Genomic DNA, 16,260 nt, shown 5'->3' with positions numbered 1-16,260 from the left:
AAAATAAAACGTTTTAAGTAATGCAACATAAGAAAAAAAGACATACACATATTAAAGATTTCCAAACCTATAAAAGTATGTGATATAGGTATACATCCTCAAGAACATAACATGATTTTATCTCCTTCAATTAGCTACTGGTAGCGGCTTGAATGATGCTAACTAATCTATAGCTAAGGCTTTGAAGGAGCCGTTCATTGCTCCGTTGGTGCTATGTTTTGGTTTCTTCTTCAAATCCGCTTTCCACAGCTCTTCGTTTAGAAAGAACTTTCTGTAATACCAAATATACATTAATCATACATGACATACAATCATACACAAATCATACATTCTCAATGACGACGATTCTTTAAACCTCTATATGTATTCAACCTAAGATTAAGATTTATATTTAGTAAGAATTGCTTTTCTTAAATGGAATATATTTTTAAGGACTTTGTTTTTCTGAAAGTTAAACTACTTTTCTATGTATATATTTAGAATTTTTACCGTTTATTTTAAATAATCCCCAAATTATAGATATTCCAGTAGTGGAATTAGCTGTCTCCAACTGAACTCAAATGTTATAGCCACAGCTGGAATTACTTTAAGCTTATATCTAGGTTCACGAGTATATGTTCAAAAAAATTGAAATACGAAAATTGATTAAATAAAAAGAAAAACTATTCATTTGAGAAACTTCTTACATTCAATTTTTTAAATGAAAATATCGAAAAAAAAAACACGTAGTTGTTAGTCGTTGTTTCGTTCATCACTCAAAAAAATAAATTATAATAGTACTGTTAAGTATTAATGTTACCTTTCTTCATTTATCTCTTTTATCAAATTTCTACTTTTTTCGTACATACTTTCTGCTTCACCTCCGTATTCAGAAGGTAAGTATTTTTTATCAATGTGTTTATATAGACCTTCATAGTTGGGATAGAAATGTACCTGAAAAATAAAATGATGATATAATAAAATATAATATGATTGTGTTTGCAGGCAAACGAAGAAAAACCGCCTTCAATTATATCGACAAGTACGTAGGTAGACAAAAAAATTGTCGAGTAAATACGCATTATCAAAGATTACTCCAAAAGTTGTAATCAGATCTCAATGAAATTTAAATGTGACCACATAAAAAACATTGGGTTTCGATTAAATTTAAAATCATCAAAATCGGTATACCCAGTAAAAAGTTATGCGGCTTTTCGAGAGTTTCCCTTGATTTCTCTGGGATCCCATCATCAGAACCTGGTTTCCTTATCATGGTACCAAACTAGGGATATTTCCTTTCCAACGAAACAAGAATTATCAAAATCGGTTCATAAACGACGGAGTTATACCCGAACATATATATATATTTTTACGGTCGAATAAAGTAACCTCCTCCTTTTTTTGAAGTCGGTTAAAAAAATATACTTAAATCTGCACCAAAATAATAAAGTAATCTCTGAACGGTAATCGACCCCACAATTACCAAAAAACCATCTTGAATATATTCGTAAATAGGGTAACATGATATCAATTCATTTATTTAATTTAACTGAGGTAGGGCACAGCAGGAATTTCCTGCTCAAAATATGGAGCAGCCCGACTGGGGTAGTACCTCGACCTTACAGAAGATCACAGCAAAATAATACCGTTTTCAAGCAGTATTGTGTTCCTGTTGGTGAGTAAGGTGACCAGAGCTCCTGGGGGGATTGGGGATTGGGTTGGCAACGCGCTTGCAATGCTTCTGGTGTTGCAGGCGTCTATAAGCTACGGTAATCGCTTACCATCAGGTGAGCCGTACGCTTGTTTGCCGACCTAGTGACATAAAAAAAAAATATAAGTATTCTTAATATAGACAATAATTAATCAATAATTATATAAATATAATAGCCGTACCTGATGGTTTCATCCACGTTAATTTCAGAAAAAAAGGTACATACTAAAATCCTCCGGAAGGACTATCTGACACAATTTTTTTTTAATTCGAACCAGTAGTTCCCGAGATAAGCGCGTTAAAACAAACAAACTATTCAGCTTTATATTAAACTAGCTGTGCCCGCGGCTTCGCCCGCGTTGAAATTAGTGTGTCACAAAGTTTTCCCGGCAAACTTCCAGTGAAGCTCTCATCAAAATCGGCTTAGCCGTTCCGTAAACCTGCCTCTTGCTATTGGTGAAACCGCATGAAAATCCGTTCAGTAGATTTTGAGCGAATCGACCACATACACTTTTGGGGACTTTGTTTTATAATACACTAACTGTTGTCCGCGACTCCGTCCGCGTGGTTTAAAGATATGCATTACTTTTAAGATGTTTAACGCAAATTATTTTTTTATTTCAGTCACTTGAAATGCTTATCAAACTGAGTAACTTTTTAAAATGCACAATTTAGTATAATTTAATAGTTATTTTTATAAAACCTCTCTATACATCACATTTTTAGTTTTATTTTCAGGCTGTATATGTTTCATACAAACTATCAACCCCAATTAAACCCCCTTAGCGGTGGAATATCGTAAAAATCCGTTCTTAGCGGACGTCTGCTAACTATAATCTACCTCCCTGCCAAATTTTATCTTTGTCAAACCTGGATGGATTTTGAGTTCTCGTGATGAGTGAGTTAGTGACCTTTCTCTTTTATATATATAGATTACGATGCATTATTTAGACACTTTCTCACCATCTAAAGAGCGAATATTTTAAATTTCAAGTCTCTTACTTCAAAACATAGGACTTTCATACAAACTTTCAAACCCCGTTTTACCCCCTTAGCGGTCGAGTTTCGTGAAATCCATTCTTAGCGGATGTCTACGTTTTATAAGGAGTCTACCTGCCAAATTTCAAGTTTGTAGCTGTTATAGTTCCGGAGATTTCGTGATGAGTGAATCAATCTACCATCCCCCGTTTTAACCCCAAAAGGGAGTTGCTGTCTAAAGATACATTATTTGGACACCTTCTCACCATCTAAAGAGCTTACATTTTAAATTTCAAGTCTCTTACTTCAAAAACATAGGACTTTCATACAAACTTTCAACCCCCGTTTTACCCCCTAAGGGGTCGATTTTCATAAAATCCGTTCTTAGCGGATGCCTACGTTCTATAAGGAGCCTACTTGCCAAATTTCAAGTTTGTAGGTGTTATAGTTCCGGAGATTTCGTGATGAGGGAGTCAACCTATCATCCCCCGTTGTAACCCCAAAAGGGAGTTGCTGTCTAAAGATACATTATTTGGACACCTTCTCACCATCTAAAGAGCGTATATTTTGAATTTCAAGTCTCTTACTTCAAAAACATAGGACTTTCATACAAACTTTCAACCCCCGCTTTACCCCCTTAGGGGTCGATTTTCGTAAAATCCGTTCTTAGCGGATGCCTACGTCCTATAAGGAGCCTACTTGCCAAATTTCAAGTTTGTAGGTGTTATAGTTTCGGAGATTTCGTGATGAGTGAGTGACCTTTCGCTTTTATATATATTAATTATTATAGATTATAGATGTAGCTTTATATTACGTGTAGATTTATTAATTAAAATTGTTAATGAAAATTTAAAATGCTTACCAGATCACAAATCTCGGACGGTAAAGCAGGCTTTATAAGGGCGTACAATTTATCGTAATAAGACGGAGCATTAACAGCTATTACCTTTTTTAGTATAACTGGCATGCCCTCCTAAAATATTAAAAAAGTGAAAGTTAAATATTGAAAAGGAATTATCTAGATGAAATAGTTGACAGACTCCGTATGCTAAACTTATATTATGATACAGTATTACCGACTTGTTTAGGTATTAAAGCTAATATAACCTTTGTAGGTTTAAAATTTAAATAATGTGTCCAATATACAAATCTGTATATTGACTTTATCGCCGTTGCGTTATCGGAGCTAAGAGCTTAATGCGGCTTTTAGTAATCTAACTCCAAAATCATTTTTTACAAAATTCAGCTTATTTGGTTGACATTTTAGGCTACTGTTCCTACAGTAATGTGCCATTTCATTCAGGTGACGTGGCGTTCCCTAGATGTTCTTTGCTGCTTAGTAGTCGGTTTATCCCACCTCTTCCTAAATTTTTAATTATTGCGAGTTTCCATCCAACTAGGACATAGTATAATGACTGACTTTGTGGCAGTGCCTATGAGCCAGGTTTGCTTACGGCCTTCAAGCTACCTCATCTAGCATCAGAAATAAATGCGGTCTATGTAAAATTATTACTTAAGTGTTATAATTATTGCCCATAAATAGTTACCAATAAATATATCAGGAAGTCCCGAAAATACATAATGTTTACTTTGGGAACCATCTTCAAGGAATAGTGCTCCATGTCGATGATAACATAGTGACCGTCTGCAATGAACTGACGATATTTAATCCAATGGTCCGCTTGTATCATCAAGGCTTTTAAAATATCGTAGAATATAAGTTTTTCATATGTCGGATCATCGTATTTATGTATAAAAAACTCTGAATTTTCAAACTTGTAATACGCGACAACCCTGAAATATCAAATGTAATTTTATATACTCTATCAAAAAGTATCAAATAGTCATGATTTCTTACCTATATTTTTTTTTAATCCGACGTGGACTGTGTTTTGTATTAAAATATACAACGATTAATGAAATTACATCAAGATCCTATTTAAATGCCCAAACTTGTATTTTTTTATACTAATCGTCAATTGTTAACCATATTTTATGTCATACTAGGTATGCCCACGACTTCGTCCGCGTGGAATAGTGACTTCGGACAGCATTTTTTTTATATATCTTGTGGTTTAATTAGGATTATAAACACCGTCATTTGGATATTTACATGTTCAACGTGATTCTTTAAATTGGCATATCTTTTTTAATTATGAAGCGATTGACGCGAAACAAACACTAAATGTTAAGTAAAGCTTACCACAATATATTAGTGAACCACATCGAAATCGGATTAGCCGTTTCCGAGATTAGCGTGCACAAACGCACAGACAAACAGACAAAAATTGTAACGATCACTGTTTTAGGTGCTATTTGTGTTGATAAAGGTCCAAATTATATTTTTTCTTCTCATATATATCTAGTTATTATTATTCCTATATATCTAGTTATGCATGCACCCCAGACCTCCGTGTTAAATTAGTACGTGACTGTTCCGCTGACTTTGCTTTGCCACCGGGCAGCGATATTATTAAGCATAGATATTAATTAATTCTTGGACTTGTTTTGAAGAGACATGAATGTAATAATATACTGTGTGAGAATCAGAAATATACCAGCCTCCAAATCGGCAACATATTTCTCATCTTATTTCTTAAGTTTAAATATAAGCAGTTATTCAAAAAACCCTTTGTCCAAAGTGAAAGACTTGACTATCTTCCATGCACAGGCAGCGATCCCTTAAATTTTTATTAAGTATATGTATATATTGATTAATGACAGTTATTTCATTATTATAGATCGTAAATATTTTTTCTGAATTTAATTTAATTTATTATAATTATAAAGAAAAATATTCATTTAGTATCATTTTAAGCCAAATGTAGTGAAGTTAAATTAATATTATGTAAGAGAAAGTCTATTCCAATAATTATTTTTTGTTGGAAATGAGATATTCTAAGGGTGGTACCATGATAAGGAGTCCGGGATCTGATGATGGCATACCAAAAAAATCGAGGTTAACCTTTTAAAATCGTAGTGGTGACTAGTGCGTTTATTATTTTTTTTCGTCTAATTACGTTCTATTACTTGTGGATGTAATTGAAGTCGGTTTTTTTCGTTTGCATGCAAACACAATTTTAATTTATTGTTTGCAAGCACGTATATTTAGTGTGAAAAATCGAGTGAAATAACAAAACAGCAGGCAAAGGGATGTTGAGAGCTAATTATTAGAAGTTAATAAATAAAATTTAATTATTAATAATAATTAATTAATAACATAAAAATAAATAAAAATAATTAATATTTAAAGTAAAAAAATAAATAAATAATACATTGGAAAAAATAAACGGAAATAAATATCATAATAATTATGTTAAGTAACATATTAATAATATCAATTGGCTTTTTCTTTTGTTAAACAATTTTTTCAAGAATATACATTCGTGTTTTTTAAAAGGACCGAACCGAACCGGCTAATCAGGATGAGATGAGATTTCCTGATCTGGAAATCTCATCTCACCCTGATCAGGTCCAGACCAATCATCTGCGTTACATGCCTTATCTAGTCCTGATCAGGCATGCCTGGTCCGATCCTTGTAAGGAAGACGAAAAAATTTGTATTCGGGACGCTGCTGTCCGTCTTCGGCCTGTGTATTTCAAAGTCAGCAGTTGGATGGTTATCCCGCCATCGGTCCGCTTTATAAGTTCCAAGGTGAACTGAGTTATCCCTTAGTCGCCTCTTACGACACGCACGGCGTTAGTATTGTTTTGATATAATTAATTTTGTTGTGATTTATTTAACAGAACATTTTTATTTTTTAAATATCACGGTAATCGTTCCTAAAGAGTAAACTCCACCAAAAAACGCTTGTCGGAATTTAAAATTTTTGGATCGAAAATTTTTGTAGTAGGTACCTTGTGTTAGCGTGTCACATACCTTAATTTAACGTCAACGTAAGTGGATAAAGCGGCGCAGTAGTGGATGGTAGCGCATTTCGCATTTGCAAATGTAAACTTTTCTGACTTATAACTTACTAGCTGTGCCCGCGGCTTCGCCCGCGTTGAAATTAGTGTGTCACAAAGTTTTCCCGGCAAACTTCCAGTGAAGCTCTCATCAAAATCGGCTTAGCCGTTCCGTAAACCTGCCTCTTGCTATTGGTGAAACCGCATGAAAATCCGTTCAGTAGATTTTGAGCGAATCGACCACATACACTTTTGGGGACTTTGTTTTATAATACACTAACTGTTGTCCGCGACTCCGTCCGCGTGGTTTAAAGATATGCATTACTTTTAAGATGTTTAACGCAAATTATTTTTTTATTTCAGTCACTTGAAATGCTTATCAAACTGAGTAACTTTTTAAAATGCACAATTTAGTATAATTTAATAGTTATTTTTATAAAACCTCTCTATACATCACATTTTTAGTTTTATTTTCAGGCTGTATATGTTTCATACAAACTATCAACCCCAATTAAACCCCCTTAGCGGTGGAATATCGTAAAAATCCGTTCTTAGCGGACGTCTGCTAACTATAATCTACCTCCCTGCCAAATTTTATCTTTGTCAAACCTGGATGGATTTTGAGTTCTCGTGATGAGTGAGTTAGTGACCTTTCTCTTTTATATATATAGATTACGATGCATTATTTAGACACTTTCTCACCATCTAAAGAGCGAATATTTTAAATTTCAAGTCTCTTACTTCAAAACATAGGACTTTCATACAAACTTTCAAACCCCGTTTTACCCCCTTAGCGGTCGAGTTTCGTGAAATCCATTCTTAGCGGATGTCTACGTTTTATAAGGAGTCTACCTGCCAAATTTCAAGTTTGTAGCTGTTATAGTTCCGGAGATTTCGTGATGAGTGAATCAATCTACCATCCCCCGTTTTAACCCCAAAAGGGAGTTGCTGTCTAAAGATACATTATTTGGACACCTTCTCACCATCTAAAGAGCTTACATTTTAAATTTCAAGTCTCTTACTTCAAAAACATAGGACTTTCATACAAACTTTCAACCCCCGTTTTACCCCCTAAGGGGTCGATTTTCATAAAATCCGTTCTTAGCGGATGCCTACGTTCTATAAGGAGCCTACTTGCCAAATTTCAAGTTTGTAGGTGTTATAGTTCCGGAGATTTCGTGATGAGGGAGTCAACCTATCATCCCCCGTTGTAACCCCAAAAGGGAGTTGCTGTCTAAAGATACATTATTTGGACACCTTCTCACCATCTAAAGAGCGTATATTTTGAATTTCAAGTCTCTTACTTCAAAAACATAGGACTTTCATACAAACTTTCAACCCCCGCTTTACCCCCTTAGGGGTCGATTTTCGTAAAATCCGTTCTTAGCGGATGCCTACGTCCTATAAGGAGCCTACTTGCCAAATTTCAAGTTTGTAGGTGTTATAGTTTCGGAGATTTCGTGATGAGTGAGTGACCTTTCGCTTTTATATATATTATTATAGATATAGATTAATACTGAAATATAGTATGTGACACGTACGAATAATTTGGCTATCTACTGCTAATTTTTTTTTCTAAAGATCGGATTGGTACTTTTAGATATTAGCCGCTACATAAATACCAAAATCTTAAAGAATTTAATGTTTATAATATAAGTATTATAGATTTAATCAAGACTTACGTTGCAGAAAATGAATCTTGCAAATTTGCCGCCAAAGGATCCCTGAACGTGTAAATTTCTGACATTTGTCTCCTCGTTGAGCAGAATCGATCCAAACATTTCTTAGTACTTTCCAAGCTTCCGCTACAGCTGTGTATGAATTTCGTCAGAACATAATCATCTGAAATGGTAAACCATGCAACCTTACATATTTTTTTCTAATCAAGGGCAAAATTATTTATTCAATAAAATGGTACGAATAGATTTAGTAAGATTGGAATGTAATTTAATATTAATTAAGTATCAACCAAGTATCATCGATTTTCCGGTATCGAAAGGTAATCATGGCGTGACACAAGACATTGAAAAATGGAAAAATACGATAAACTGAACTCCAAAGTCATAAATTGTTATTTATAAACACAATATATATCCGAATAACTTTAAATTTGGATTATATATCATTATTTCATCTACTCTACTTACTCGTGATTAACAACCTTCGACTCTACGAGATCGTAATTAATTGTTAAACGTGATATTTTTTTATATTACTAATTAGCGCTTCTTAGTTTCGCACGTGTAGAGTAAAAATATTTAACTAACAAGGAAGTTCTCACACCAAGCGTACCGTTCTGTTAAGTTTGAGACCTGCGATATTATTTTATAGTAATTGTTTAAATAAAAAAAATTTATATATAGGATTATCAAAACTTGCATGAAATGATCAGCGTCGACGGATTTCAATATATAATAATAGAAATATCTTGATAAATAAATAGATTACATACAATAAAGAGATTAATGTCATTTAATACAAAACACAAATCACTGATGGAATAAATATATCTAATAAAGGGGCCGACTACAATGATTTTATTATGGCCAAACATCCAACCTCTGCGTATTCGATATTATCATAATAATAATGTGCTAGAATTTTTATAATAAAATATAAATAATATGTGATAAATGAAATATTTTCAATAATAATTATATACACAAATCAAATATTTATTGAGATAAATAATGAAACGAATTCTTTTTCTCGTCGAAAGTTTATAACCGATTTCCAAAAATGGAAATGGTTCTCTATTCGATTTTATCTTTTTATGTATCACAGAACTTTTGACTGAGTGAACCGAATTCGATTACTTTTTTTAATGGAAAGTTGGTGCGTGTCATTTTCTCCCATTTAAATTTAATTGAGATCTAACAATTACTTTTCGAATTATATCTAATAATGCGTATTTGCAACTGCGTATGTTGTATTACTTGTCGATGAAAATTAAAGTCGCAGTTTTTCGTTTGCAAGTACCAAAACAAGTAAGTAAACTTTAAAACGTTTTAATTAATTGACAAAAACTACTTTAGAAAAAAAAGAAGAATTATCTATCTATCTTCAGTATCGACAAAAAATTACTAATTATGTCTTTATGCAAATTATTATGTTTCGATCTTTCTGGCAACTTCCTGTCTGCATGTATTCTAAAATGTTCATGTATATTAAAACGATTAAGCAATAAAATATGACCTTTAAATTATACTATATAGATATTAATGTAAAATTAAAGCAACTATAAACTTTTCGCACTCAAACGCTTCACACTCAACGGCCCTCTGTAGGATTCTCTCCTGTGTCGGGGGTCCAGAAACACAGTAAACACACACAATACACAAGCACAAACGCCCAGACCACGACAACCATCTATATGGCCAATACAAATGTCTGTCTCTAAGCAACCAATAAAGCTGGTTCTTTTAACAATTGTCTTTGATTGCTTTGTCCTTGATGAGATTTGCCTAAGTTTATCAATTTATATCTTATTTTCGTGATTCTTTCTTAGTCGAGATCGTTAGCTGAGAGCAGTCCTGGATTTATAAATAGGCCGTATAGGCCGCGGCCTAGGGGCGGCAGCGTCCTAGGGGCGGCAGATTTCTGAGGACGGTCACTTGATTTCAGAGGATTGTTTGATTGTTTCTTTTTTACGCTCTCTTTCTTAATGACTAATTCATTCGTTTATTTAACTTTCATTCGTTTATTCAAATAATAATTTTCCATTTGTAGTAAAGGCCCCCTAGACCCCTTTACTACAAATGGAAAATTATAAAAGTATGTACACGGGGCGGCAGAAATAAAGTGGCCTACACTCATAAAAAATATAAATCCGGCACTGGCTGAGAGCAAATCTTAGTTAAAATCGTAAGCTAATCTTTGCCTCTACCTTCGTAAGAAAATAGCCAGGGTGGCGGTTTGACGTGTAACATTATTTTGCTATGCCTCGGGAACTAAACTTTTTTCCGAGATGAAAGTAAGCCTATGTTCGGTCTGGGTCTACAAGCTATGTGCACGACAAATTTCATGGCGATCGGTCAAGCCGTTAAGCCGTGAAAGTGGAACAAACTAACAAACTTACTTTCACATTTATAATATTATATGGATTGTATCATTTATTGCCTATATTTAGATTCTTAATTTTAATATCCAATCTGAGATGGCGTTTTTTGGAGTTTGAGAACGAGGATCTGTGTAGGTAGGGGCCCAGTCTGTTTAGGTAAAAGTTATAAGATCGTCTTCATAAAAACATTGATATTGATTTTTCCCACTTCTAACCGCTGCTACTGTATCGCCTTTGTACATCTTGTATTGTATCTTTCTTTATATGTGTCTGTATTTTGGTGTACACTAAGAATAAATAAATAAATAAATAAAACATATCGAATACACTAAGCAATAGAAAGTTATTAAAACGACCTAAGCATTGCTACGATTCTTACGTGTTGTTAAAAATCACGCAACACTAAAATAAAACGTGAAGCGCATTTGATAAACTTATGTCGTAGATCTACTTAGTACGCACTCGCAAAATTGGCCAAGTTATTTTGTAACATGGTTCATGCATAATGTGATTGAATTGAATTTGGTAATCTTATTTCAAAATTTATTGATTAGGATATACATAATTGTATTTGCTCGCAAACGAAGTAAACTTACTTCAATCTTCGACCAGTAATACCACGCAAGTAGACGTAGTAGTTACTTGAGTAAATACACATTATTAAAGATTACTTAAAAATCACTCATCAGATCTCAATAAAATTTAAATGGTACTACATTACAAGCACCAGCTTTCAATTCAAAAAAAAAAAAATCATCAAGATCGGTCCACCTAGTAAAAAGTTCAGTGGTCTATAGCACATATAAAAAAATACAGACGAATTGATAACACCCTCCTTTTTTGAAGTTGGTTAATTAGAACACGTTTTAAGATCATGAACGATAAGACCTATTGTTTAGTTATAAATTGTTAATCGCTTAATACTATTAAAATTTTATTTAAGTGATGTTTCTTTCATAGTGGTGTTAATATTAAATTCACACGACGATAAATAAAAGGCCACGTTTTTTTTTAATAAAAATTTCCGTAACCGTTTCCTTTCTGTACCTACATCTATCGAAATTTGTTTTCTGCATGTTTTAAGATTGGCTTGTAAGTCTGATTAGCTTTAAGTACGCCTTTTGCTCAATGTGTTTTATAAAGTCGTTTCATCATTTAAGAAGTACCTCTTTTACACTACATGACGATGGTTGGAGCTTCATAAGCTAGAAATATTTACTGACCTGGCATAATTATTTTTAAAACTCCACTAATTACCTATTTTTTTATTATAGGTATCTACTAAATGTACTTCTATTGTGTAATTTAATTGACAGATTGACATAAGACATAGCATAATATCCAATACTCACATTGGACAATTTATTTAATTTAATCTATATAATTATAATTATGTATGTACTTTGACTTCACTCTCTTATGTTATATTGATTGATTATATCTATTTCTCTTTGTTTTGTTACTACACTGACTATTTACCTATGTTGTTTTTTATTGTATAGACTTTGTCTGAAGATTAATGAAATACTCCCAAATTTTATTAATAGTATTTAACCTATGAATAATAGAAAGAGAAATATACCCATATTTCCAAAAAAGTATGAGAGTGGATATTTAGCAAAAGCATTAAATAATTTTAGTTCTAAATGTGTCTTACTGTAACAAGTATAACATTCATACAAACATTAACGGAAATTTTATTGTTATACTAACAGTTTACCCAGTAAACATCAGCCCTCTTTCGAACATATGCCTCCCCAAGTTGGCGCTAGATATCCCGGTTTTCTGCAATCCTTATCCAGCGTATACCGGCAATCTTACTAAGATCATTGGTTCAACTGGCCAGAGGACGTCCCACACTGCGTTTGCTTACATGCGGTCTCCGCTCCAGAACAGGTTTGTCCCAACGGCCTTCAGTCTTGCGACACAGGTGATCAGCCCACTGCTACTTCAACTTACTAATTCTGTGCGCTATGTCGGCTACTTTCGTTCTCTGGCGGATATTAGTCTCATTTCTAATCCTTACTTTGAGAGAGACCCTAAGCTTAGCCTGTTCCATTGCACGTTGAGCAACTTTAAGATTACGGACCAGTCGCGTTGTCAGTGTCCTCGAAGACTTTTGTCATCTCGAAAGCCTCGGGAGGAAAGTTTGGACTGTTTTGTTAATTTCGTCTGCGGAAAGTGTCTGTGACCCAGTGTGCACACCGTCTTTTCCACGTTGTCGGTCATCTCGTCTACTTTGCTTGTTGTTTCCAGCGATTCGAATAGATTTTGGAGTTCCAGTTGGAACTGCTCGAAGTCACATAGTATTTGGAGCAGTGTAGGTCAGTAAATAGATTTCATCAAATGTGCCCACTTTGCGTAGGCTTATATTCAGAATACCCCGTAACAGCCGGTGGTAGCTGCCGGTGTTAAACCTATTTACCATTGAGACATCTCTGAATATGCCTTTTATCCGCTATAAACAAATCTATTTGGTTCCTCGTCACAGTATTGGGGCTCTGCCATTCACCGTGTTTGAGGTTTCTTCTCGAAAAAATAAATTTATCAAAAGAGTGAGAAGATTTTTCTTCTGACTCAAGAAAGTTGAATGTATCTGCTCCCTGCGATTCTTGCGCCCCAATCCGTATGATCTTCGATTCGTCGCGGTCTTGTATTCCCACTTTCGCGTTGTAGTATCCCATAATAACGTTATAGAAGGCCGCAGTAGTACCATGTATGGCTTTTGATATATCCTCATACAAGGCTTCGACTTAACGTCAAAGTGTGCCGAGATAGCATATACCTATATCACTTTCACAGGTACTTCCTAAGCCTATCAGAGCTTTTAAGTACACAACGTTGCTAGTGAGTCTTGTAGACCAGAAAACTGATACCTTCACGGAAGTACAAAAAGTGCTCGGAGACCAGCATCATCCTGTCCTCGCTCTCTCTTCGGGTTTCAGATAAGCCCAGTATTAACGTGACTCATTTCTACTTCAAGTTCGGTGAGGTGATGGGCCACCCGTAGAGTGCGTCCATTAAATGTTGCCAGGTGTAGTGTTGGTTAGTAGGCTCCCGCCCAATAAATACGTCATTTACGAATTAAGTTTGTAACCAAAAATGATAAATAAATTAATTTTATTTAGTTTAAAAAAACCACTTAATTTTTATTCACAACAAAGAAAATTATCACTATCTACACAAATAAATAAAATTGGAGTATCTGTTTTTAATATAAAAATAACCGCTTTTTACTAAATGCAAATGTATTTATACACGGTACATATACTAAAATGTCATTTTTTAAATTGTTGTCTGTCTGTTTGTTCCGGCTAATCTCTGAAACGGCTGGACCGATTTTGATGATATTTTCACTAGCAGATAGCTGATGTAATAAGGAGTAACTTAAGCTACTTTTATTTTAGAAATTTATTTATTTTATAACTCTGCGAACTGAACAATAACTTTTTTGTTAGATTCAACGCGGACGAAGTCGCGAGCACAGGCACAATGCACCGGTAAAAAGTGGTAAACAATGTGTGTGTGATTACATGTTTATGATTACAAAAGTAAATAAAGGAAATCATTAAGATTAAAACTAATTAAATGAAGAATAAAAAAAATTAATGACTTAAATGACACGGATGCCGTGATTACAAGTTTAGATATATTTAAGAAAATATTTTGCAATAGAACATTTATTGTGTTAGCTAGCAAACGAAAAAAAACGAATTCAATTACAATGACAAGTAATACAACGTAAGAAGACGAAAAAAATTAACAAACGCACTAGTCGTCACTGTGTAATCATCATGCTTACCAAAATCTTGGGGTAAATAAGGTTCCTTAGACATCCACTCTCTAATGTATGTTACATCCCGGCTGTAATCACACGACATCTAAACATAATAAATACAAAATTATTATTATACATATAATAATACAATATTATAAATACATAATATTTACAAACTTTAAAAAAATTTGATGCCTCAACCTAATGATTTTTATCGATGTATCGAAACTATACGAAAATATTAAAAATATATCTACGACTCTGCGTATTATGATAGTCTTAGAAGAATATAAGCTGTGCTGCATTTCATTTGAATGAGTAGATTATGTTAAACATTTAGGGGACTATAATAGAAGGTACCTAATCTATATTAAAAATAATAGAATACATTATGTTAATCGAAACACAATAAAAATATAACCAGAAAAATTTAAATAAATTTTGTATTATTTAAACGAATAGGTATTAAAATTTAGAACATTGTTAAAATACTATTTATTTATTTAACAAACACATTATTATTTATATTATAGTAACAGCAGCGTCTTCGGTGCGACAAAGCCAGTACTGCGGTCACCAACCCGCATGCCCAGCGTGGTGACTATGGGCAAAACACATGAGTTCACGTTATTTTTGGCGTAAACTTGTGGAGGCCTATGTCCAGCAGTGGACTGTATAGGCTGTAATGATGAACGTTAAGAAAATTTATTTTAATCATACCTTGTCACTCGTAATTTTCATACACCCTCACTCCGTAAAACGTCCTATCACGTCAACAACTCAGATGTTAATGACAAATTCCAAAAGCTACCTACCATAGATTATACACTTATATACTGGTACTACCGACTAAGCTGCTTTACTAAGTACACATTCGTAATCAATTACAATTATATAACATACAACGAGGATGTGCGGAAAAACACTATAGTGGGAGATTGCTAAAAGAATGACAGGTATCTACGAAAATCGTAGCGTTTTTTTTAAACTAAAATTTATATACCGTTTCTACAAATCTGTGTCTGAAAGCAAGCTCTTTTTTAATTCATTTGGTTGCTAGTTTTTATATAAAAAAAAAATATGTTATCATGGGACATCAGGTAGGAACAAAGTTCCTTCGGATAGTATAGAAGCAACACAATTTGAAAAAAAATGTTGAATTTTATATATATTTTCTAGTTCTTGATTTTTTTTAATTTTGTTGATTGGTTTTTAATTAAGTACATAAAAGTATTTAGGAAATTTAGTATTTTAGAAAATAACAAATACCGTAAAATAAAGTAAATCTAACAAAATAGTAATAATAATAATTCAAACTATTAAGTGAAATAAAAAAAACACGTCTTTATTTATTTTTGTCTTACTACATAAACAATTTTAAAAAAAAGCTCACTATAAAATATTTTAGTTTAACAAACGTCATATTATACAGTCTTGTGACTGATATTACGTCACTTCCGTTATTTTTTTTTCTTACGGTTTTAGTATCACATTTTTTTCAGTTCGCTCGCCCAGCCAAATGTCAAGCCTGCCGTAAGGAACTTCGTTCCAATAACAATAAAATTTTAATTTATTTATGGCCGTATTCAAATAACCTATGTATCTCTTATTATAATGATATAAGTCCTCGTATCTCATAAGCCTAATTATGTTAGAAATAGTTAGATTATAGGAACCGGCCTTCGAGTTTCTACATTTCACCTGACATTGTGTGAAAACATCTATGTTCTTCTATCACCATTGGAACTCATTAATATCGAATAAATTAATGAACGACTTGAAACTGAAGTGTTTTAAGTGAAACTTTCGGATCGAGGTTTCGCTTATTATTGAAATTTTATTTTTGTA

At 33.3% G+C, this 16,260-nt stretch overlaps 1 protein-coding gene across 1 annotated transcript; it reads right to left on the bottom strand.

Annotated features, from left to right (window-relative positions):
• Positions 1-18: 18 nt before the first annotated feature.
• Positions 19-15,334, bottom strand: LOC123659086 (clavesin-2-like). Its single transcript, XM_045594352.1, has 8 exons — positions 15,259-15,334; positions 15,133-15,223; positions 14,437-14,515; positions 8,257-8,416; positions 4,216-4,462; positions 3,531-3,641; positions 800-933; positions 19-271 (listed from the first exon to the last, which is right to left on the bottom strand). The coding sequence occupies exons 2-8, from the start codon at positions 15,151-15,153 to the stop codon at positions 163-165; spliced, it is 861 nt and encodes a 286-aa protein (XP_045450308.1). The 5' UTR covers positions 15,154-15,223; positions 15,259-15,334; the 3' UTR covers positions 19-162.
• Positions 15,335-16,260: the final 926 nt, after the last annotated feature.

The sequence above is a fragment of the Melitaea cinxia genome, chromosome 13 (genome assembly GCF_905220565.1).
Source record: "Melitaea cinxia chromosome 13, ilMelCinx1.1, whole genome shotgun sequence".
Lineage (NCBI taxonomy): Eukaryota > Metazoa > Arthropoda > Insecta > Lepidoptera > Nymphalidae > Melitaea > Melitaea cinxia.
This window is presented reverse-complemented; position numbering and strand designations above follow the sequence as displayed.